The sequence below is a fragment of the Anabrus simplex genome, chromosome 1 (genome assembly GCF_040414725.1).
Source record: "Anabrus simplex isolate iqAnaSimp1 chromosome 1, ASM4041472v1, whole genome shotgun sequence".
Classification (NCBI taxonomy): domain Eukaryota; kingdom Metazoa; phylum Arthropoda; class Insecta; order Orthoptera; family Tettigoniidae; genus Anabrus; species Anabrus simplex.
This window is the reverse complement of record NC_090265.1, coordinates 213,009,650-213,036,139: the sequence shown is the minus strand read 5'-3', so window position 1 is coordinate 213,036,139 and position 26,490 is coordinate 213,009,650. Positions and strand designations below refer to the sequence as shown.

General features: G+C 39.3%; 2 protein-coding genes across 2 annotated transcripts in view; one reads left to right on the top strand and one right to left on the bottom strand.

Moving 5' to 3' along the window:
• Positions 1-26,490, bottom strand: part of LOC137503216 (uncharacterized) — an 89,433-nt gene that overhangs the window by 2,074 nt on the left and 60,869 nt on the right. The gene's annotated exons all lie outside the window — the stretch shown is intronic.
• LOC136885730 (leucine zipper transcription factor-like protein 1) overlaps positions 1-26,490 on the top strand; it is a 219,344-nt gene that overhangs the window by 157,108 nt on the left and 35,746 nt on the right. The window contains exon 6 of the mRNA XM_067158469.2: positions 24,693-24,839. Within this exon, the coding sequence (XP_067014570.2) occupies positions 24,693-24,839 (147 nt within the window). The remainder of the gene's footprint in view (positions 1-24,692; positions 24,840-26,490) is intronic.

The following is a 26,490-nucleotide window of genomic DNA, read 5'->3' as shown; positions in this document are numbered from 1 at the left end:
ATTAAAGTTAATAGAAGCCAAAATAGGTGGGTATAGACTTTAAAAGGCAATGAAGTAAGGGGGTAAAAAATATGGTGTATAATATGTATTGTATAGCCTTATATATATATATATATACAGGGTGAACTTTAATAAAACCGACAAACTGCAGGGACTGATTCTGACTGGAAATGGAGGAAAAAATGTCCTACGAACATGTGTCCGAAAATGGACGGTGTGCGTGCAATGACAACAAATAGTCCCAGAAAAAAGTACGTAGCTGAGTCGCATCCACGTCACAGCAGATGTTCAAAATGGCCTCCATGGGCTGCAATGCACACATTCAGACATCGTATCATGGATTGCCTCAATCTTTCGCACGTTCCGGCCTCTCGTCGAATAGCGTCACAGGCGTCGTGAACACGCTGTTGAAGGGTCTGCACATCAGGAACTGGTTCAGCATACACCGTTTTTCAGATGTCCCCAGAGGTAAAAATCCAGGGGGTTTAAATCCAACATGCAACAGGGCCTCTGCGTCCTAACCAGCGCCTGGGGAAGATGATGTTGAGGTGTTGGCGAACTGTAATGCGGAAGTGGGGTGGTGCTCCATCATGCAGAAACCACATAACCTGTTTTATTGCCAAAGGCACATTCTCAAGCAATCCAGGCAGAGTATTCTGCAGGAAGTCCAGGTACGTTCCTCCATTGAGGCGTTGTGGAATAATAACTGGTCCAAGTATGTGGTCGCCAAGAATCCCTGCCCAAACATAGATGCTGAACCGATGCTGGTGAGACGCTTCAACCATTCCCCAGGGATTTTCCTTGGCCCACAGATGACGATTATGCAGATTGACGTTGCCATTTCTGATAAAGGTTGCTTCATCGGTAAAGAAGACTGACGACAGAAATTCCATAACTGTGATGGTGTGGTGCAAAAACCATCGACAAAATCCTTCCCGTAGAGGAAAATCCGCTGCTGATAATCCTTGCACTCATTGCAGGTGATAGGGATAATAGCGGTTGTCATGCAGGATACACATAATCGTAGTCTGGCTTACACCATGTTGGCGGGCCACTTGCCTGGAGCTTGTACTAGGGTTTGTCTCAGTGTTCTGTAGAACCTGTTCCTCCAGATCTGATGTACGCACAGTCTGCCGCCTCCTTGCACGTTCCGCTGTCTGAAAGGACCCATGATCACACAAAGTCCCAAAAATGGCTTGAAACGTTGTGTGATGTGGTTGGTGTCTGTGAGGGTACTTGTTTTGGTATAGCCATGCTGCCTGTCGACCGTTTCCATTGGCTTGGCCATACACAAACACCATCTCGGCTTGTTCCCGACATGAATACCGGACATTCTGCTTCTGGCAGTACGCTGCTTCAGTGATACTATCTGCAACAGAAGAAACACACTGCAAGTAGTCAGAGAAAATTTCATTCGTCAGTGCCATCTAGCGTCGCAAAGATACATGTCCGAACACATGTTCATAGGACATTTTTTCCTTCATTTCCAGTCAGGAATAAGTCCCTGCAGTTTGTCGGTTTTATTAAAGTTCACCCTGTATAGTCAGGGGTTGAATTTGGAAATGAATAATAGTGCGGAAAGTGTGATGGAGGGTGAAAAGAGGAAAAGACGGAAGAGGGAAATAAGGGAGGAGTAGTAGATTAAAGGCGGGGCAGGTAGGTAAGTTATTGGTGGTAAAAGACGTGGGTAGGAACTATGGAAGGCGTGAAAAATTGCGTTTGAGTTTAAAGATTAGCTGAGATGCCTGAGGCTGCGGAGCCCATAGCTAAACCATCCTGCTTATACACTGACTGACAGAGCAAATGCAACACCAAGAAGGAGTGGTCAGAACTTTATGCCAATTGCAGGGTAGACTGACGTCACTGAGGTATGCTCATGATGTGAAATGCGCCGCTGTGCTGCGCACGTAGCGAACGATAAATGGGACACGGCGTTGGCGAATGGCCCACTTCGTACCGTGATTTCTCAGCCGACAGTCATTGTAGAACGTATTGTCGTGTGCCACAGGACACGTGTATAGCTAAGAATGCCAGGCCGCCGTCAACGGAGGCATTTCCAGCAGACAGACGACTTTACGAGGGGTATGGTGATCGGGCTGAGAAGGGCAGGTTGGTCGCTTCGTCAAATCGCAGCCGATACCCATAGGGATGTGTCCACGGTGCATCGCCTGTGGCGAAGATGGTTGGCGCAGGGACATGTGGCACGTGCGAGGGGTCCAGGCGCAGCCCGAGTGACGTCAGCACGCGAGGATCGGCGCATCCGCCGCCAAGCGGTGGCAGCCCCGCACGCCACGTCAACCGCCATTCTTCAGCATGTGCAAGACACCCTGGCTGTTCCAATATCAACCAGAACAATTTCCCGTCGATTGGTTGAAGGAGGCCTGCACTCCTGGCGTCCGCTCAGAAGACTACCATTGACTCCACAGCATAGACGTGCACGCCTGGCATGGTGCCGGGCTAGAGCGACTCGGATGAGGGAATGGCGGAACGTCGTGTTCTCCGATGAGTCACGCTTCTGTTCTGTCAGTGATAGTCACCGCAGGCGAGTGTGGCGTCGGCGTGGAGAAAGGTAAAATCCGGCAGTAACTGTGGAGCGCCCTACCGCTAGACAACGCGGCATCATGGTTTGGGGCGCTATTGTGTATGATTCCACGTCACCTCTAGTGCGTATTCAAGGCACGTTAAATGCCCACCGCTACGTGCAGCATGTGCTGCGGCCGGTGGCACTCCCGTACCTTCAGGGGCTGCCCAATGCTCTGTTTCAGCAGGATAATGCCCGCCCACACACTGCTCGCATCTCCCAACAGGCTCTACGAGGTGTACAGATGCTTCCGTGGCCAGCGTACTCTCCGGATCTCTCACCAATCGAACACGTGTGGGATCTCATTGGACGCCGTTTGCAAACTCTGCCCCAGCCTCGTACGGACGACCAACTGTGGCAAATGGTTGACAGAGAATGGAGAACCATCCCTCAGGACACCATCCGCACTCTTATTGACTCTGTACCTCGACGTGTTTCTGCGTGCATCGCCGCTCGCGGTGATCCTACATCCTACTGAGTCAATGCCGTGCGCATTGTGTAACCTGCATATCGGTTTGAAATAAACATCAATTATTCGTCCGTGCCGTCTCTGTTTTTTCCCCAACTTTCATCCCTTTCGAACCACTCCTTCTTGGTGTTGCATTTGCTCTGTCAGTCAGTGTATATAGTATTATCCAGGGTGAAAAAGTTATTGTTGACGACCAATTTTAAAATTGTGATGAAGTCTTGAATTTCTAGTTTACTCAGATGACTAAATTTATTTAAGTTATTTTCAATGATGGGGGATAATTTGGAGGTTTGTATACTGGGGTACATATTTATGATGTCAAATGAATGGAGAGAAAGATTTGTTTGGATGTCAAAGTTGTTGCGAACGACGAAACAACATATCGGCCGCACATAACAAAGTTCAGTTCCATAGACGCACAAATACAATTTTGAAACAAATCAAATGGAGGACCAGACTGCCCCAAACGAGCAGACACAAACACATCACTCACAAGGTGATTCAAACATTTATTACAGATGAATAAAACACTGCATATTTACACATTATGTACAACAAATTCGGAGGTACACCAAAACACGTGTACTGCTGCCGGCCGCCATGTTCAGTGTCTCTGTATCAAACAAAAACGCAGCAGCACATTGCCAACTGTTACAAAATGAAATGCGGCAGACGAGTACCAACACAAAAGCCGCAACATACTCCCCCCTTTGAGGGATCTCAACACTCAAAATCAAAGTCAAGTGTTCATGTTCATCACAGACAAATTAATAAAAAAGTAAACTCAGATACAACATATACAAATATACAACTATACAACATCCTTGGGCAATGGACACAATTTCACTATGGCACGGCGCAAAAGACCAGTTTTAGTCTTTACACTGACCACACGAGTAATATTGTCACAACCAGGATGGAGCTCCTGGATTATACCAGTTTTCCAAACCAGAGGAGGAAGGTTATCCTCCCTTAGAAGCACTAAATCTCCCACAGTTGGAGTCCACTTTCCTACAGAAGACCATTTACGTCTTTGTTGAAGTGATTGTATGTATTCTTTTGACCACCTCTGCCAAAAATCGTGATACAGCTGTTGCACCAAATTCCATTTAGTTAGACAGGAGCGGGAGCTGTTGGATATGTCTGGAGAGGGGATAGAGGTCAATCGTCTCCCTACTAGAAAATGTCCAGGTGTCAAATAGCATTGATCATTGGGGTCGTCAGTCATTGAACAGAGAGGTCTCGAGTTCAACACAGACTCAATTTGATACAGAAGAGTACTCAGCTCTTCAAAATTAAGAATGCATTTTCCTAAGGTCCGCTTTAAAAGTGATTTTGTGGACTTTATTCCATTACAAGATATTAGAATCATTCCGTATTGACGGTTTTCACTTTACAATGGCGAAAAATGAAAGTATCCTCCTATTCAATACATCATATATTCCGTCATTAGACGGAGTAAACAAGTTCAGACATGTTTCGGCTCGTTTGAGCCATCTTCAGTGAAAAAATTAGGGGGGTTGGAATAATTTACATAATATGAGTTGAAAAAATGCTAAAAAACATAATGAAAGCGCAAATGAAAAAACAAACAAAAAAGAGCCTAGACGGAAACAAAATAGCACAAATATACAATACTTACATCAATATGCAGAGCAAAAAACAACTTATTGCGACAAAATTCAGTGAAACAGGTGTTAATTTGAAATAATAATTGATACTAAAAACTGCGTTAACCTAAGAAACAAGGGAATGAGAAAACAAATGATGCAGATGGAAATGAATAATAGCACATGGTGAGGTTGTGGACCTCATAGTTTACAAATTATTAGTTTATAAAAGCGACAAAACAGTTTGAAATCGCTGTCAAAATCCTAGTGGAAACCCATCACATTAAAAGGGTCAGGAGGAGAGCGGGAGCAAACATTTTGAGAGAAACCAAGCCTGAATTAACCTGCAGGCGAAAAGCCTGTGATAAGGAGAAAAAACACCTTAAATTTAAGGCTTCAGAAATAGCAGCATTCTTAATATCTTCTCAATCTAGCGGTCCCTTTCTTCATTATTGTTTCATAATGTTGGCTGGTGTTTTGCCTTATTATAGAGGGGTCGGAAGGGCCGCATATAAGAATATGAGAAGCTGTGTTAGGTAGAAGACAGATGCATAGTAAATTGTAGTAATCTAGTGGTTGTCCTCTCTAGTGGCCTGGCTTTCTCAAAGTAACGGTCTCGTTCGCGTGATCGAGAGAGGACAACCACCTACTGCACACCGTAAGTTTTAAGCTTTCTTCACAACCATTCCACACTTTTTACTTATCAACCCATGTTTCTCATACAACCTCATTTTTTCCATTACAGATTAGAACTTCATTGACGGTTTCCACTAGATTACTACAATTTACTATGCATCTGTCTTCTACCTAACACAGCTTCTCATATTCTTATATGCAGCCCTTCCGACCCCTCTATAATAAGGCAAAACACCAGCCAACATTATGAAACAATAATGAAGAAAGGGACCGCTAGATTGAGAAGATATTAAGAATGCTGCTATTTCTGAAGCCTTAAATTTAAGGTGTTTTTTCTCCTTATCACAGGCTTTTCGCCTGCAGGTTAATTCAGGCTTGGTTTCTCTCAAAATGTTTGCTCCCGCTCTCCTCCTGACCCTTTTAATGTGATGGGTTTCCACTAGGATTTTGACAGCGATTTCAAACTGTTTTGTCGCTTTTATAAACTAATAATTTGTAAACTATGAGGTCCACAACCTCACCATGTGCTATTATTCATTTCCATCTGCATCATTTGTTTTCTCATTCCCTTGTTTCTTAGGTTAACGCAGTTTTTAGTATCAATTATTATTTCAAATTAACACCTGTTTCACTGAATTTTGTCGCAATAAGTTGTTTTTTGCTCTGCATATTGATGTAAGTATTGTATATTTGTGCTATTTTGTTTCCGTCTAGGCTCTTTTTTGTTTGTTTTTTCATTTGCGCTTTCATTATGTTTTTTAGCATTTTTTCAACTCATATTATGTAAATTATTCCAACCCCCCTAATTTTTTCACTGAAGATGGCTCAAACGAGCCGAAACATGTCTGAACTTGTTTACTCCGTCTAATGACGGAATATATGATGTATTGAATAGGAGGATATTTTCATTTTTCGCCATTGTAAAGTGAAAACCGTCAATACGGAATGATTCTAATATCTTGTAATGGAAATGCCATCCAGGCAAAGAAGAAAGCCAACCTTTATTGCAATCTCAAAATAAAGGTCGCCAAATTAGGGCAAGACTTACGTTTTTTGAAAAAATGCTTGATTAATGACATAACCCCCAATTTTCTAAAGTTTACCAAGAAAACTCACAGAAATACAGCAAAAACTCGCGCGACTCAACTTAAAACCGATAAAATCTGGATTAAAGAGGAAATCAAATTTCTCCATAAAAAGAAATCTCTCCTGAACCACAAACTATATGAAACTCATTTAGAAGTTTCCACTCTCCTTTGCCCCCTCGAATGGACGTCCTTTCAATTCCACGTCTCCAACAAACTTAACCTCACTTTGTTAAAGAAACAAAACACACTTGACAAGAAATGGAATGCTCTTTCAAAAACAAAAACAGTACTTAGCAAACATAACAACTCAAATAACACAAGGTCTAATGATTTTCACCAACCTGTAGTAAACTTAAGTAAAATCATTCTTGATGCCGATGATCTTGATGTGCTGAGCAAGGGACCTAAACATAATTGGGGTAATCCTTCTAACCGTGATAATTTAATTTCAACCATAGCTGAATCTGAATTGGCCATTAATAAATTACCAATTAATATACAAGAAGAGGTCCGATATGAAGTCAAACACAAGCTATCTTCCATCCTCAATCAACAACAAACCATTAAACCCAACACAGTGCACGTAGCTAAAGTAAACAAACTTAAGAAAAAAGTGAAACAAAACGACTTAATTATAACAAAAGCCGACAAAGGAAATGCTACCGTAATCATGGACAAAAGTGACTATGTTAATAAAGCACACACGTTTTTTACAGACAACAACTTCATAACCTCTAAAAAAGATCCAACTAATAAAATACAAAGAGACCTAAAAACCATCATCAAGAACATTTCATTTCTGTTTAATGACCTTGAAAAATCCAAAATGATTATCATGAATCTGAAACTTCCCACAGCCAAAGCGCTACCCAAGATCCATAAAACAGACATCCCCATAAGACCCATTATCAATTTCAGAAACAGTCCGACCTATGAAGTATCTCGTTTCATTCACAAATTCCTCAAGTCACACTATCGTTTTCAAGCCAACACATCAGTAAAGAACTCCTTAGAATTCTGCAATAAGATCAAACACTTTAATTTATCCAAACACCACACTCTTCATTCTTTTGATATTACTAACATGTACGCTAATGTTCCCGTTAACAGCACCGTACAATTGATCAAAAACAATCTCTCCAAATTCAGCAATTTAAGTATAGGCGAAATAGATGAATTTATTCGAATTCTGGAATTTACTTTGAACAACAATTTCTTCACTTTCAACACTGTCATTTACCAACAGATAGGTCTTCCCATGGGGTCACCAGCTTCAGGAATCCTTGCAGACATCTACATTGATCATTTAGAACATTCTCACATCATTGGCAAGATCAATAGCATTCAACACTGGACACGCTTTGTAGATGACACCTTTGTTATTTTAGACTCCCACGTTACCAACAGCAACACAGTACTTGGATTTCTCAACTCTATTGACCCACATATAAAATTCGCCATAGAGTCAGAAAACAATAAAGCCCTTAATTACCTGGACTTAACCATTATGCGCAACAGCAACAACACTTTATCCTTCAATATATACAGGAAACCCACCCATACCATCAATACCATCCATCAGACCTCTGTGCACCCAGACATACATAAAAAAGCAGCTTACAATAGCATGGTCCTCAGAGCATTAACTATCCCTTTATCTCGCAAGAATTTCAAAAAAGAAATTAATACCATCTACAACATTGCAGAACACAATGGTTACAATAGAACCTTCATCAGCAGAATCATCAATAGATACAAAAGCAGACCCAAGACTACCCTAGTAAAAGATTCTGCTCCAAAAGAAAAATTTTCCACATTCACTTTCAATAATAGTAGCATTTACCAAATTTCTAATATTTTCAAGAAACACAGCATCAAAATAGCTTACAGAACCTCCCACACCAACTCCAAACTCATTTTCAATCCACACACTGTCAACAATAACAATAGCAACATCAACAACAAATATTTGAACTCCGGAGTTTACAAATTAAAGTGCCAATCCTGTAATTCCAGCTACATAGGTCAAACAGGCCGCAATTTTGTCATAAGATACGCCGAACATCGCAACGCTCTCAAATATAATCGTTTTTCAGCTATGAGCGAACACCATAAAACATCCAGCCACGAATACACTTCAATAGACAAAGACCTGAAGATCTTGCATTATGAGCAAAAAGGCACCTTGCTCAACATTCTCGAGAGCATCCACATCGATTTAGATCAGTTTATGAACCCCACTCACAATTTAAATGAAGTCAGCGAGAAAAAGAACATTCTACTTGAAACATTCATTCCATACATTTGTCAGAATTTCCATAACACAAACAAACCCCACCTCCATCTCCCCGACTCACCACCACTCCCCCCCCCCCCCTCCTCACACCACCCCTCCCCCTCCGCTCCTTCCAACCTAGCAAACACAGCCAACCAACAATAGACTCGATCACGCGACCGAGACCGTCACTTTAAGAAGGCCACACCATTCGAGTTTTAGAAGTCAGCGAGTAAACTAACATCCTCTTGAAACATTCATTCCTTATATTTGCCAAACAAACCCACCTCCATCTCTCCAACTCAACATCCCCTCCCTTCCTCAAACCAGCCCTGCACCTCCCTTCCCCCTCCGCTCCTTCCAACCTAACAAACACAGCCAACCAACAATAGACTCGATCACGCGACCGAGACCGTCACTTTAAGAAGGCCACACCATTCGAGCTTTAGAAGTCAGCGAGTAAACTAACATCCTCTTGAAACATTCATTCTTTATATTTGCCAAACAAACCCACCTCCATCTCTCCAACTCAACACACCTCCCTTCCTCAAACCAGCCCTGTACCTCCCCTTCCCCCTCCGCTCCTTCCATCCTAGCAGACACAGCCGAACCAACAATAGACTCGATCACGCGAACGAGACCGTTACTTTGAGAAAGCCAGGCCACTAGAGAGGACAACCACCTACTGCACACCGTAAGTTTTAAGCTTTCTTCACAACCATTCCACACTTTTTACTTATCAACCCATGTTTCTCATACAACCTCATTTTTTCCATTACAGATTAGAACTTCATTGACGGTTTCCACTAGATTACTACAATTTACTATGCATCTGTCTTCTACCTAACACAGCTTCTCATATTCTTATATGTGGCCCTTCCGACCCCTCTATAATAAGGCAAAACACCAGCCAACATTATGAAACAATAATGAAGAAAGGGACCGCTAGATTGAGAAGATATTAAAAATGCTGCTATTTCTGAAGCCTTAAATTTAAGGTGTTTTTTCTCCTTATCACAGGCTTATCGCCTGCAGGTTAATTCAGGCTTGGTTTCTCTCAAAATGTTTGCTCCCGCTCTCCTCCTGACCATTTTAATGTGATGGGTTTCCACTAGGATTTTGACAGTGATTTCAAACTGTTTTGTCGCTTTTATAAACTAATAATTTGTAAACTATGAGGTCCACAACCTCACCATGTGCTATTATTCATTTCCATCTGCATCATTTGTTTTCTCATTCCCTTGTTTCTTAGGTTAACGCAGTTTTTAGTATCAATTATTATTTCAAATTAACACCTGTTTCACTGAATTTTGTCGCAATAAGTTGTTTTTTGCTCTGCATATTGATGTGAATATTGTATATTTGTGCTATTTTGTTTCCGTCTAGGCTCTCTTTTGTTTGTTTTTTCATTTGCGCTTTCATTATGTTTTTTAGCATTTTTTCAACTCATATTATGTAAATTATTCCAACCCCCCTAATTTTTTCACTGAAGATGGCTCAAACGAGCCGAAACATGTCTGAACTTGTTTACTCCGTCTAATGACGGAATATATGATGTATTGAATAGGAGGATACTTTCATTTTTCGCCATTGTAAAGTGACTTTATTCCAGCTTCCCAAAGCCCACCGAAATGAGGACTGGAGGGTGGAATAAATTTCCAATTCACATTCAAATTAGATGAATATTCCTCTATTTCAGTAGAGCTATCCTTAATAAATCTTAATAACTCATTGTTGGCTCCAACAAAATTTGTGCCATTATCACTCAAGATGAGATTTGGAAATCCTCTACGCGCCGTGAATCTTCTAAATGCGGCGAGGAAGTCCTGAGTCGTTAGACTCTTCACAGTTTCAAGATGTATTGCTTTAGTGACAAGACAAACAAAGAGAGCAATGTACGCTTTAAACTTTATCTTACTCCTTGGGATATCACCTTTAATGATGATTGGGCCACCATAATCAAGACCAACCTTAACAAAGGGTAATGATGGCTCAACTCTATGCGAGGGTAACTGACCCATTATGTGAGTGGTGAGTGGAGGTTTGCTCTTGAAGCACTTGTAACATGAATGGATCACACCACGAATAACTGTCCTCCCACGTGGAATCCAAAATCTGTTACGCAAGGAAAACAATACAGCCTGAGGGCCGGAATGCAATAGCATCTCATGTTCATGTTTAACAATCAGTTTAGTAACAAAGTGTTTCGGAGGAAGGATGATGGGGTGTTTTTCATTGTATTCCAACTGAGAATTCATGAGTCGACCACCGACTCTCAACAACCCGTAGTCATCGAGGAATGGATTCAAAGTTTTCAATGAGCTCGAAGAGGCAACTACATGATTAGACCTCAAGTCATGAAGTTCCTTACCATACTCAATAGCTTGCATCAGACTTATTATTTTCATTTCACTAATCATCAGTTCTTCAGGGGTGAGTGGACCAATGACACGAGCATCCTTAGTGGAGCGAACATTGGTAATAAATTTCAGAACATAGCTATAAACTCGCTTAAGTTTGAGAAAGGACGAAAACTTCTCTAACTCAGGTGGGTGCATATTAATTAGCAAGACTCTCAAAGAGGGTTTCGATTCTGCATTCACAGCAGATGGTGTGTTACTGGCAACAAAATCAGGGTACACCGGGAATAATTCGCGCAACCAGGAGGGACCATGCCACCATACATCAAGAGAAAACATTTGTGAGGGTAAAACACCTCGAGACAAGTGGTCAGCTGGATTGCTGTGGGTAGGTACGTGTCTCCAGTCTGAGACTGAAGTGAGGGATTGAATTTCAGCAACTCTATTAGCGACAAAGGTTTTCCAACAATTGGCGGGTTTCTGTAACCAACACAGAACTATCGTGCTGTCAGTCCAGCAGTATGTTGAGAAAGGAATGTGCAATTTCAGCGATTCAGTTACCTTACTCATTAGGCGAGAAAGCAATAGAGCAGCACAAAGCTCTAAACGGGCAATAGATTGCTGTTTTAATGGAGCAACTCTCGATTTAGAAGTCAACAGGATCACTGATACCTCATCATTATCAGATACTGTCCTAATATACACACAAGCACCATAGGCAGCTTCTGAAGCGTCAGAAAAGCCATGGATTTCAATAACCTTATTCTTAGCAAAGGGCATTACATTTCTTTGCACTCTGAGGTCATTAAGCAAGGGGAGCTCAATGTAGATAGCATTCCAGATTTCAAGAATTTCAGATGAAGGTTCTAACACATCATCCCAATCAATTTTCAACTGCCAAAGAGACTGCAGGATCAGTTTACACTTAACTACGGCACATCCTAACAATCCAAGGGGATCAAATATGGAAGCAATGATAGTGAGAATGCTTCTCTTAGTGACTTCCTTAGGTGCTTTCTTCAAGTTTATTTGAAACTGAAGCTCATCACATTTAGGATGCCACACGATACCTAATGTTTTAATAGCTTCATCCTTAGTGAGGTTACAAGGTGACAACATTTCTGTATCCTCTACAGGGACATTGGCAAGAGCTTCTGGACAATTTGACGTCCATTTTCTAAGATGAAAATGTGCACTATCAAGCACAGAAGAAATTTCTGATTGAAGCTCCTTAGCTTCTTCAACTGAACTAGTACCTGTCAGCAGGTCGTCAACATAAAAACAAGAGCGAATGATCTCTGATGCAGTGGGGTGAGATTCCTTCTGTTCATCAGCAAGTTGAACTAGACATCTCGTAGCAAGAAAAGGGGCGGAACTTGTACCGTATGTGACAGTAGTAAGACGGTAGTCCTTGATTTCTTCATCAGTAGATTCACGCCAGACAATTTTCTGAAGATTTCTGTGGTCAGGATGAATTAGCACACATCTATACATCTTAGCAATGTCAGCCGTAAGAGCAACAAAATAGGTTCTGAACCTTAAAACAATGGACAGCAAGTCAGGCTGAATAGTAGGACCAACCAGTAACATAGAATTCAATGCTATCCCATTTGATGATTCACAACTTCCATCAAAAACAACTCTCAACTTGGTTGTAGTGCTAGAATCCTTGAGCACACAATGATGGGGCAAGTAAAAGCTTACAGAGTTAGAGGTCTCTGGAGGAGCAATTTCCATGTGACCCATTTCACTGTATTCACGCATGAAATCTACATACTTCCTTTTCAAGTCTGGAAGCTTAGCAACTTTATTTTCCATCTGTTTGAGCCTTCTAACAGCATTATGCTTAGACTCAGCTACAGGTGGCACTTCAGCACGAATAGGAAGTTTGACAACAAACCTACCAGAATCATCTCTTTGAACACTATTCACAAAGTGTTCTTCACAAGCTCTTTCTTCAGGAGTAAGAACTGGTTGATGAAGTTCTTCAAGCTCCCAAAACCTTTGGAGTTTAGTGTCAATAGAATCAAGTTTTACAAGATTAGCACGACGAGCCTTGGCATTATTCTTAATGCACGACTCAGGGAAAGTGCCTGACAGCACCCAACCAAATTCGGTATCTAATAAGGCGGGATAACCCTTCTTATGCAAAATATTAGAAGACACAATTTCATAGTAGACATCAGCACCTAGCAAAATATCAATAGTAGAGGGCTGATTAAATGTCCTATCACTCAAAATAATATCATCAGGAATAACCCAATTGGAACAATCAATTTCCTGCGCAGGGAGTGGACTTGTGATTGTGTTCACGACTGCACAGTTCAACTTCAATGTATAATCTGATACATTTGAGAACAAAACAAGGTTACATGTGGAACTTACAGGAGACACATTCGAATTGCCTATACCAACAATAGGTAGACGACAAGACCTAGTACGAATACCAAGCTTCTTGACAAGATCAGAAGTCACAAAGGATAATTGACTCGCAGAGTCTAACAAAGCTTTAACTAGTATAATCTCTCCTGAGCTATTTTTTATTCCTACACACGCTGTGCTCAGCAAAACATTAGAACCTAGTCCTGAAACAACCTTCATGGCAGTGGGTGAAACAATTGCAGAACTTGTAGCATTCATATTATTATTGTTATTATTGGGACTTGCTTGTTCCTTGTGAACCAATAAGTTGTGGGGCCCATTACACTGGGAGCATTTGTTTTGCTTACAATGTTTAGAAACATGAGAAGCGGAAAAACAAAGATAACAAAGTTTATTTTCCCTCACAAACTTGCGACGGTGATCAATGTTTGCTTGTTTGAACTTTCTACAATCAGAAATGCTGTGATTATCAAGTTTGCAAAACCTACAATTCAAGGAAGTGCTATTGTTAGCAATGTGAAGGGCTTTTAGGTTGGATTTTAAGTCTCGTTTTTGCTCAATAACAGGTTTCTTGCATTCTGTTAACTCTAATGTTTGACATTTTCTTTCCAAGAAATCAATTAAATTATTTAGTGTGGGAATATCAGTAGAGGAAAATTTGTTTTCCCATTCACTCCTGTGGTTGGACTTGATCTTACTTAGAATCAATTCCTGTAGCAAAATTTCATGTAGTGGAACTTGACCTTCCAAATTGTCAACAGCACTAAGATTAGATTTTACTTGGTTTATCAATTTGCGATATTCAACGGAAGATCCACTAGTACAATTATGGAGATTGAGCAAATGTTTTACGTGCTGTGAAACAATCAAGCGTTTGTTATTGTACCTTTCATCAATTAAATTCCAAGCAACAGTGAAATTATCAGCACATATGGATAGGTTATCTAACAAATCCCTAGGTTCGCCTTGAAGAGACGACAATAGGTAGTGTAGTCTTTGCACATTGTCAATGCGGGTATTGTTAATAACCAAGCTTTGAAAGGTGTTCCTGAAACTCAAATATTTTGTCAAATCTCCTTTAAAAACAGGCAATTCAATGGGAGGGAGCTTCAAGCTACAGCTAGATCGAGTAGAGTTATCAGAAACAATGGATGTGTTACTAGGACTCCTGGGTCTTTCAAATGAACAAAGCAATTCTTGAATCCTACCAACTATTGCATGATATCTGTTTTCAAATTCATCATGCTCTCCAAAGTGAGTTTCGCTAGATTTTGAGTCTAATTCACATTCTAGATACTCCCTAACAATGCTGAATTCCTTCCAAATTTCTGGCAGCCTATTTTGCCTAGAAATTAGTTCGTGATGGTTAATGTTATCTTGCTTTAAGTAATTTTCAAGGTGAGTTAATGACCTTTTAAGTAGACCACGTTTTTGAACAGCCTTTGCTTCGGATTCAAACACCATGATGAATAGTTGAGGTAATCAATTATTGACAAGATAATAATAGAAATCAATCTTACAGCTATGGTGACTATACAAACAATAAGCCCTATAATCAGTGCACTGCATTCATTTGCATTGTTAGAATGAGTGACAGTCTTTGAATGGAACCAACAATGTAGGTAGGTGCACAAAAGCATGAAATAACGTATAATAAACCACGTACGTTCTAAAATATACAAAATACACAAAGCGGCCCAACAAATTATTAGCACGAAATGGTATAATGCCCATGAGAAGTCAAGACAAATCTGTTAATTCTATACACGAAAAGTGCTAGCAGTAGGGTTAGGATATCAGGCAGGATGTCCACCCTAGTCAAGATAGGAACAATAAAGACAAATGGAACAGACTTACAGTACATGGCGGTGCTGTATCATCAATCATCACTACCACTGGAAACACTCCTTGGCTGGAATCACATGCCCAAAGTGACTGGAAAGTCCAAAGGATGACGTCTGCGATGTAATGTTCACTGGAGTCCAAATTCCAAGTAGCATTTAACATCTCGAACATCAGGGTATCAGATAAAGGCTGGCGTAAACAGCTCACAAGAACAAATGCAATAACACGTGGTAACTTCCACAGATTGTTAACGTGCGATATCAAAGCAGTTCCAAAACAATGTAGACTTCGTTGAAATCTCAATATGACGAATTCAACCATTCGTAGTAATTAGCCTTAAGCACGACATCCTGGTGCTTTTATACAATAACTGTTCACGATGCCTTTCGCGCCAAGCTCGTTGCTATGTTCAAACGGCGATTGCAGGCAGCAATTCATGATGATAACAATTTTTAGGTGACTAGCACAATGTTCAAAGTTCACAATGATTCTCATCGCGGCCCGGAAGGACCAAAATTTTATGTTGCGAACGACGAAACAACATATCGGCCGCACATAACAAAGTTCAGTTCCATAGGCGCACAAATACAATTTTGAAACAAATCAAATGGAGGACCAGACTGCTCCAAACGAGCAGACACAAACACATCACTCACAAGGTGATTCAAACATTTATTACAGATGAATAAAACACTGCATATTTACACATTATGTACAACAAATTCGGAGGTACACCAAAACACGTGTACTGCTGCCGGCCGCCATGTTCAGTGTCTCTGTATCAAACAAAAACGCAGCAGCACATTGCCAACTGTTACAAAATGAAATGCGGCAGACGAGTACCAACACAAAAGCCGCAACAAAAGTTTTTCAGTTTTTCAATTAATTCTGAAGTGTTTCTGATAGATTTGTTGGATAAAAATCTGTAATTTTTTAATAAACATTTTTGGATGAATTTGGATGTATTGTATAATGGACTGGGTCTGTAATTTTATTAATTTTAATTGTGATTTCAGTTCAATACGGACCATAATGTAATTCTTATCTTTCAGTGGGATAGAACCACTCATTGTCAATTGCATTATTGTGGGCTACATTTTAGCGGAAAAGCGAGAGAAAGAGGTTTTGTCGAACACACAGTTATTTTCCATTGCTGCAGGTGTGCTTTCAACTCCCGCACGGTGTTTACTGAAAGAGGTAGGCTTACTATTCACACGTGCACAGCAAGCTGAGGAGACATTAATTGAAAGTTAAATATTTTATACTGATTAGAAATCTTATAGAATAAATTGGAATTAAACTTGCAAGAAAAAAGGGGGGGATAAGGGGATTATAGGCATGGTTTGGGGAAAAGAGATAAAGGTCCCAAAAAAGGGAAAAAGATGCGTGAAAAATGGCTCTTTTCGCAACTAGAAACAAATTTCACACTGTGATATGTTTCCAAACAACTTTAATTTGCCCTAACAAAAAAGGTGCACACCTAAAAACCCTTAACCTGGTCATCACTATGCTTTATTGCTTTATTTACTATTGTTATACAACAATGTACTCTGTAAACTGAATGCAATCCTGGAACGCTAAAGCAGGAACTTTCCAAGATCGACAACGAAGAATTTCCGCATTTTCCAACATATAGTACAACACCAATCTCATGACCTGTTACACTTGTAACTTCTTTGGGAGTTCAGGAGGACATGCAAAAAATGAAACCTGACAAGGCCACTAGACTTGACAACATTCCAGCTGAAGCTTGGAAAATACTTGGACAACAAGGTGCTGAGCTCATTGCAACCTTATTCAACCAGTTTATCATAGCAGAAGTGCTACCATCATCCTGGTCAAGAAGCATTACTGTACCTATTTGGAAGAGCAAAGGTGACATCAATGATTGCACAAACCATCGGCCTATTCGCTTACTATGGCATGCCATGGAGCTCTTCAAATGCATTATTGATCAGCGTCTACGGAGTATTGTCAGTGTTACTCCGAACCAGTGTGGATTTGAGAAAGAATGTGGAATGATTGATTCCATTCATGCAGCTCGGTTGCTTATGGAAAGACACCGGGAAAAGAAGAACAGGCCACTCCACATTGCCTTCCTGGATCTAGAAAAGGCCGTTGACTGTGTTCCTCATGAATTGGTTTGGCATGTACTTAGATCACATGGCGTCCCTTAGGAGTATGTCGGTTGGATAAATTTGCTCTATAAAAGCTCTGCCAATGCCATCCAACACCCTGCTGGAAATTCACCGCTATTCCCCATTCGGAATCAGCCCTGTCACCGCATCTCTTTATTTTGTGTATGGACACAGTCGCCTCTGATATCCAGTCGTCACCCCCAAGATCACTCCTGTATGCTGATGATATCCTATAAGCTACTGAGGAGTGTCAACAGATGCAAGAGCAGTTCAGATATGGAACGAAAGACTAACAGCACATGGTCTTCAACTGAATATCAAGAAAATTGTGTACATGGAGTGCGGTCCGCAGATCAATGGAACCATTCAGATAGATGACCAATAAAGTAGAACAATTTAAGTACCTTGGTTCTTTGATCAACACTGAGCATGACACTATTCCAGACACCTGTGCATGAGTAAATGCAGCCTGGGTGAAGTGGCGGCAAATTGCTTGTGTTCTCTGCGGTTGTTGGATACCAATCCACCTGAAGTTCAAGCTTTACAGAACTGTTGTTTGCCCAGTCTCTCTGTATCGCTCTGAATGCTGATCAGCAACAGTCAAGCACGAACAAGCACTTCATGTCATGGAGATGCGCATGCTTCGTTGGTCACTTGGCCTGACCTGGCTAGATTATGTCACTAAAATAGAAATGCGGGAAATCTTTTTCCAGAACCTTATCATCTACTTCTTTTCCTTGATAGATGTGGTTTTCCCAACTGAAGTCAACATAGGACATTACAATGACATCAGTAGGAATGTAGCGATTAAAAGCAGTGTTATCATTCAAAATACTCGATCAAATGAAAAACCACACATTTTCTCACTTTTAATTTTACGCTGCCTATCTAACAGTCCAAAGTTCCAGTGCTGGAATGACCAGGGTGCAGACAGCCGGAAAACAAATCCTCTACCATCATTCCGTTAAATTAGCATACTGCTCATTCTAATTAGTGCCTCAGAGTATGGATCGAATAGCTGGAATGCTATGATGAACCAGTGTGTTACGTACCAGTAGTATCAGAAAATGTATGAACCAGAGGAATGGCATGCTAAAGAAGAGAGAGATCTAACTCCCCAGCTACTTCCCGCCAATATTCAGACAGGCTCTTATACTTGGTACGCAGCAGTAATCCCATCTATTGGAGATGAATGGTAGCAGGAGACACAAACCACATCACAACAAACAATGGTCAATGCAGTGTTATTGTTGATCAGTTTTATGAGCTTTCTATATTGTAGGCCTTCATATTCAGTTTTCTTTGGACTCTGTAATATTAGGGCGTCTTATAAAAGTATTTATATTTATTCTGTCAGACTCATTGGCTGAATGGTTAGCATTGAGGCCTTCGGTTCAGAGGGTCCCGGGTTCGATTTCCGGCCAGGTCAGGGATTTTAATCGTGTTTGATTAATTTTCTGGCTCGGGGACTGGGTGTTTGTGTTTGTTCCAACAATTTCGTCTTCACATTCAGACAACACACTACACTACCAACCAACACAGACACACGCAATAGTGATTACGTCCTTCCATATAAGGTTGGTGTTAGGAAGGGCATCGGGCTGTAAAACAGGACCAAACCCCCCATGTGCGACACGGTTCGACCCGCGACCCTATAGGTGTAGGAAAAGTGGTCGAAAAAGGAGGCTTAGTTCCTTATTCTCCGACTTTACATACCGTTTTTCATTAAAATCTGTTTACCCATTTTCTTGTGACTCGGCGCTGAGCAACAAAAATCCAAATTCATGAATATCTCTGTTATCATAGCCGGTACGGTAAAAATGTGTAAGACGTAAATGATCAGAAATTTTAATTCTATTAATTAAATTTAAGCCCTTCCCCTAAACTACCATTTCACTCAGCATGAACAAAATTATTTATGGCCTGGATTGTAGCGACTTATTACCCGACTTTACATACCGATTTTCAATTCAATTGCTGTAAGATGATCATAAATCACGTGTCGGGTTTTGTCCAACATTCAACCTCCTCGAGGAAAAAAAAAGTCAGAGCCAGTCGTGCAGTAAAGGTTAAGCGCTTAGTACATCTATCTGTTCATTTTGAATATTAACCTGATGCTTCCTTTTTGTACCGGAATTTTGTGATCCATGTGAGGGGGCGGGAGGGGCAGAGATGAAGGTCTGAACAAAAGTGAACCAGATTTGGTAATATCTCTGTTTATAATACCACTACATTATGTATGGTGCCAAATCGCTGAAGAATCAGCAAATATACATTTCTGAAAGATATTTAATGCTTACAGAGGATTAATGTCTAGAAGTATTGTGTGGTCATCAGGTGGAAATATTACTTTTCACTTGGAAGAATCATGAGCCATCTTAAATACTAGATAAGTACCGTGAGATACGTATTACGTAGGCTATTTTTGTTGTAATTTGATGTAGTTGTGTTTTTTTGTAGAATGCTCAATAAATGGTCAACAAAAATGTAATTATGCATGTGGTAAGTGATTGTCCCGTTAACAGTCGGAACAACTGCTAGTTATTAATAAAGGCAAAACAGAAATATTTTGCATGCACATTATTTTCACGTTAAAATGTAACTAATTTTCTGACCGTAAGGGGTATTTCAACCTTCTGCCCCTTTTCATCAGTCTTCACCATGCCTGAAGCTCTGTTTCCATCACTTTTATTGTCACTCAGTCCACAATAACATGTACAGGTATAGTATTATTACATCTTCTTTTTATTTTAAATTATACTATCTTTTTCTTGGTTCGGTCATTATACTCTCGGGCTTCCTTCTTGAGAATTGATTGTAAATCAGATATCTTCAGAAATGTTATTCTTCTTTTATTTATTTATTTATTTATTTATTTATTTATTTATTTATTTATTTATTTACGCCCTTATACAATAAAATCTTCAAAAAATAAGCACATAAAAAGTTCATTTTTTTTAACTTTATGATTTCTTATTTTCCCAAACTTCTTCATTCTAGACAAAGAAAACCCAGATCCTTACATCAAGCTCTATGTACAAGGATCTGGGTTCCAGGGTAGTTCTCAACTCATGAGTCAAATGTTACCCAATTGCAACAGACAAGTTTTAGGGAGGAAGGGGGTCTGAGATTGCTCTTGGTAAACTGTCAGAGTGTAGTAAATAAACAATTAAAATTTGGTACATTGATGGAATCTTATGAGATTGATGTGGTGATAGGAGTGGAATCGTGGTTGAGAGAAGGGGTGGGTAATAGAGAAGTATTTCCAGAAGGGTATACAGTCTATCGTAGAGACCGAGGAGATAAAATGGAAGGTGGTATTTATTCTGGTGAAGGAAACTTATTGTTCACATGAATGGTTTACCGATGAAAGGTATGAATTAGTTTGTGATAATATGAAGGAGGTGGGAATTATAGGAACATATAGGCCTGGAAGAGAGGAAAGAGACATGGAAATATTTGAGAATATAATAGATTATACTCATAAAAACAATAATAATGATATGTTAATAATTGGGGGAGATCTAAACTTGCCTGAAGTTGAATGGAATGGAGCTGCAAGTGAAGCCCATGAACAGAAACTGGCAAATAAGTTAATTTGGGAGGGAGGATTTATACAAGTAGTACAAGAACCGACTTGTCTCAATAATTGCTAGATGTATTCTTGGTTAAACCATGAGAAATTGTTGATAAAACTATGGTAATTGAAGGAATAGTTGACCATAAGGCTGTAATAATGGATGTAGGACTCGTACCAAAAAATGCTTAATAAGAGGGTCACACAAGACAAGAAATTATACAGAAAAACTAAAGTTGATGAATTTGGGACTTACCTTAAATCACAATTCAGTTGTTGGATAAGTGAAGGGAGTAATGTGGATACACTTTGGGCTAAATTTAAAGGAATCATTTGGGAAGAAGAGAAGAGATTTGTACCTGTTAAGAAGGGTAAAATGACCTCAGACCCTGTTTATTATACATGGGAAATAAAATTAAAAAGAAAATGTAGAATAGTAAACAGGAAAATCAAAGAGGGTAGGGAGAATAGAGAAACTAGAAAATGAGGGAACTGAATAGAATGAAAAAGGAAGCAAAAGAGAATTATATGAATGGCATACTTCAAGAGGGTAATGACCACAAAGGCAAATGGAAAAAGCTGTATTCATATATTAGGAATCAAAAAGGAAAAGGAATCCAAATTCCTACAATGGTGGGAGAACACTATTCAATAGATACTGAGAAAGCAAATCTATTTAGTAGGGAATTCAGAGATTCAGTAGAAGATTGTCAGGAGTTGGAAACCGTTACACAAGATAGAGAGGGAGAGACACATAGGGAAACAAGAAGCTTCTCATTCACAAATGAAGATATTTACAGAGAAATCCAGCTGCTTCAGCAAGGAAAAGTGGCAGGAAGTGATCAAATTACTGGGGAGATATTAAAGACAATTGGGTGGTACATAGTGCCTTATTTAAAATTTCTCTTTGACTATGTCATAAATAATAGTGTAATACCAAAGAAATGGAAGGACTCTATAATAATACCAATTTATAAAGGAAAGGGTGATAAAAAGAAACCAGAGAACTACAGACCAATCAGCCTGACCAGTATAGTTTGTAAAACTGACCGCAAGTATAAAATTGGAAGGAATTTTAGCAGAAGCGATTGGGGTAAATTTTCATTCATTGGGAAGGGCGTGAAGGAGGGGAACAGTTTACCAGGGGTAGTGTTTGATCCTTTTCCAAAATCTATACAGATATTCAAGAAGAGAATAATCAGCAACAGAGAAAATAAATAAAATGTTAGAGGGCATTCGACCAATGCAGGTTATTGTAAATAAAAAATGTGTGTGAATAAATCAATTCCATCCCCTGGTCTTTGAAGTTTGGACAGCCAAAGTAGGGGACTGCCTGTAGGGGTGAAGTACAGTGGGGACTTTGAGAGCCTTGGGACCGCTACGGTAGCTGTGAAGGCCCTTCAGGAACTCTGAAAAGTGGTGGCAAAAGGGGACTGGTTAAGACGCAGCAGGTCGTTATGCTACTTAGATTCCAAAATGGGTATTAAAAAAAAAACAAGTAAATAAATGCAGTGTAAATTTTAATCTTATACCAATTGTATAGTATTATTTGAAGTAATTCCACATACTGTATATGAGTTGACTATGTTTGTAAGTACAGGAGATATTATAAATAGAATTTTGTAAACAATATAAATTTATTAAGGATGAGCTATGTGTTTAATAGAAAAAATTGTATAATATTGTATTCTAGGAAAATTTTCTTCTTCTCTTATTAATTTAAAATTTAGTGTCTGACAATAATGTATTTTAGTGTACCATTTGCCACCGAGGTAGACACCTCATTTGCAAATAAAGAGATTTTGATTTGATTTGATCTTGAAGCCCGTTCTTCTGCTGATATAACATACTGCTTAAGTTTAGATGTTTTAAGTGATAGTTTTGTATATTTGTTGTTTAGAATCTTCTTCTCTTCTCTATTTTCAATTTGCTCTATTATAGTAATTTTCAGTTCAGCCAAATCCATTTGTATTTCTTTAAACCAAGTGTTTTTTGTTTGTTTTACTATTCCAAAAGAAATGAAAAAGCTGTTTTTGGAGTCTAAAATTTGGCAAACGGTATATGTGTCCAGCAAACGCAATCCTCCATTTTCTCATCGTGTCAATAATTGATTCACTTCCTTGTAAATTACTGAATTGGGTAAAAGTCTACACTGGCCATCAACCTGATGTTCTTTATTAATAATTGTCCGGAGAATTCTTCTATCCACTTTCTGCAGTTCATCTGTTGTTGCTTGGGTATTAAGTTTGAATAATGTTTCACTTGCATACGTTGTTTCTGGTTTGATGATGGAGTTATAATGGCAAAATTTAGCATTAATTGAAAGAGACTGTTTTTTGTAACTCGGCCATGTAGTTTGCTGTGCTCGTCTCAATTTTAGAGTTCTGTTATGGATGCTTTTTCATTAGCGTTCCAAGTGGCAGTTTCACTAAGATATTTAAATTTATTTACAACTTTTATTTTCTGAGTATTATTTAATATAATATGTGGAGTGTCAACTTTAAAGGATGGCATCATTTCCGTTTTCTCAAAAGATATTTTCAACCCAACCTTTGCTGCTAATCTTCCTAGTTCCTCTACTTGAAATTTTGCATCTTCTATACTATTTGCTATTAGTACCATATCATCAGCAAATACAAAACAATTTAGTCTAATATTTCTTCCAATCTTAATAGTCTGAGGAGATACCTTAGTCCATTCACACATAATTTTTTCCAGCACAAAATTAAACATCAATGGGGATAATCCATCTCCCTGTCGAAGACCAGTATGAATTTCAAATGGTTCAGAGATTTCATTTCTGAACCTAACTTTAGACTTAATGTTTCTCAGAGTGATCACAGTAAGGTTAACAAGTTTCCAGTGTGGACCAAATTCAGTAAGGATATGTAGTAACGATTCACGATGGATAGTATCATAAACGTTTTGAAAATCAAAAAACATAATCACTAAATTTTTGCTCCTAATGCATTGATGTTTTATGATCCATTTGAGACTGATAATTTGATCTGGACAACTTTGTCCTGGACAAAAACCACCCTGATATTCACCCAATTCGCTATCAAGCTGGTCATGGATTCTGGAATAGAGGATCTTACAGAAAATGTTATAGGTGATATCTAGCAAAGAAATTCCTTGATAGTTACTAGGATCTGATATATCACCTTTTTTATGTGTATAATTGCAACATACCGAGCTCGATAGCTGCAGTCGCTTAATTGCGGCCAGTATCCAGTATTCGGGAGATAGTAGGTTCGAATCCCACTGTCGACAGCCCTGAAGATGGTTTTCCATGGTTTTCCATTTTCACACCAGTCAAATGCTGGGGCTGTACCTTAATTAAGGCCATGGCCGCTTCCTTCCAACTCCTAGCCCTTTCCTGTCCATCGTCGCCGTAAGACCTATCTGTGTCGGTGCGACGTAAAGCAACTTGCAAAAAAAAAAATAATAATAATTGCAACATTCCATTCTTCAGGCAGTTTTTCTGTATTCCAAATGTCAAGGAGATTTTTGTGTAGATTCTGAATAGTCTGTATTTTCGCATCCTTCCAGAGTTCTGCTACTAGTTGATTTTCATTTAAATTCTTTTTCTTTTTCAAAGATTATTAAAAAAATTAAAAAATTGAAAATTCAGTAAAATTTTGCCTTTTCTTTTTTCTTTAACTTTTACAGTCAATTTCATACTTTATATTGAACTATTATAATTAGAAATAAAATCCCTATCATTTCAGGTGGAAAGGGAGTTGAAAGAAGTTCGTAATCTCCTGAGTACAAACATGGAAGCTTCTGTTTCAAGTCAACACAAACTTGAATTGGAGCTCACATCCACTAAGCATAAATTCGAGGAAGTACAGTCATTACTTCTCTTGGCTGAACAGGTAAGTACTTGTGATGAATAGGCAAGAATGAATAATCCTTTGTTCATTAATGGCATGTGAAGAAAGCTTCCAAATTCATTATATGAGTTCTTGCATTTTCTTGCAATGAAGTACGATTTTGATTTACTCTCTTATCTTAAGGAAAAGGATTACTAACAACAGCTGTTGAACTATGAAAGGAAGAGAGTAACATCAAAGTATGAAGGAATGTATCTGTTGAGCACACTAGAATTTCGGTAAATCACTTATCGCTTAATTCCTGTTGTTCCTCGTGGAACATAGGGCATCAACAAAGCATCTCCATGTCTTGCATTCTTCCATCGCTTCCATGTGAACAGATCTTCACCACATTTGCTTGGGTCTCCCTCTCTTCCTTTTACCCTGCAGGTTCCAGTCCAGTGCCTCTCTCTCAGTTACTCATTCCCCTTCCTCATTGTATGCCTGATCCATTTCCATTTCTGCTGCTTTATCTGTATGGCCATCTCATTCTCTCTCATCCTACACCAAAATTCATGGTTGAAGATTACTTCCAGCTAGTAGATATTAAGAATCTTTTGGATAAATTGGTTAACAAAGCTGCAAATTGGATGTAATTGAACCAGTCACTTTTCAAGTCTCAGACCCATATAATAGAACAGACTTAACATTACTTCGGAAGATGCAGAGTTTGGTCCTGATAGATATTCTGTTGTTCTTTCACACCAGATAGAGCTGAACAAAGGCACCATTGACTTTTTGAATGCGCTGTGAGACATCTTTTGCAGCTCCCCCATCTTTGGCAACTACACTGCCCAAGTAAATGAAGCTGTCCACATCCTCAATAGATTCATCATTGAAGACAAACGGGTCTAATTTGTTGGTGTTAATCCTTAGGGCCTTGGTCTTCTTCACTGATCATTAGTCCCACCTTTTCCCCTTCCGCTACCAAATCTTCGAGCTTTGCTCAGATAGGAGACACAAATCGTCAGCAAATTCCAGATAAAATTCACATTTCAAGTCACATTATGCACACAACCAAGAACATAGTTGGTGACAGCATACACTCTTATTAAAAGTAATGAAAATCATTTTTAGTCCGTATTGAAAGTATCATATACAGTAATGTATATAAAACCAAACCCCTTGGCACTACAGCCCTTGAAGGGCCTTGGCCTACCAATCAACCGCTGCTCAGCCCGAAGGCCTGCAGATTACGAGGTGTCGTGTGGTCAGCACGACGAATCCTCTCGGCCGTTATTCTTGGCTTTCTAGACCGGGAGTAATGTATATTAGAAAATATTTATTATTTTGCCACCTGTTCAATACAATACAGAATGTTGATATATGAGTTAAAACATTGTTAAAATATAATAAGAACTGTTTCGCCTCTTCTTATGAGGCATCTTCAGTCAATATCCAAACCTTACTTTCTTACCAGGTACCTGGTTAAAGATTATTCTAAAATATATTGGAAGATGATGTGTGTGGGATAAAATTTACAGTTCATCATAAAAAAAATTCTGAAATAATTAAAACTCTAATACAATGATAAATTTGTACGTAGTTCACTTAAAGAAGGCAACGTAATTTGATTGTAAGTAACATAATTGATGGCTTGAAGCCGTAGTCAATACTTGATGTAGAAGGAAATTGACAAGCTAATTCATAGTAG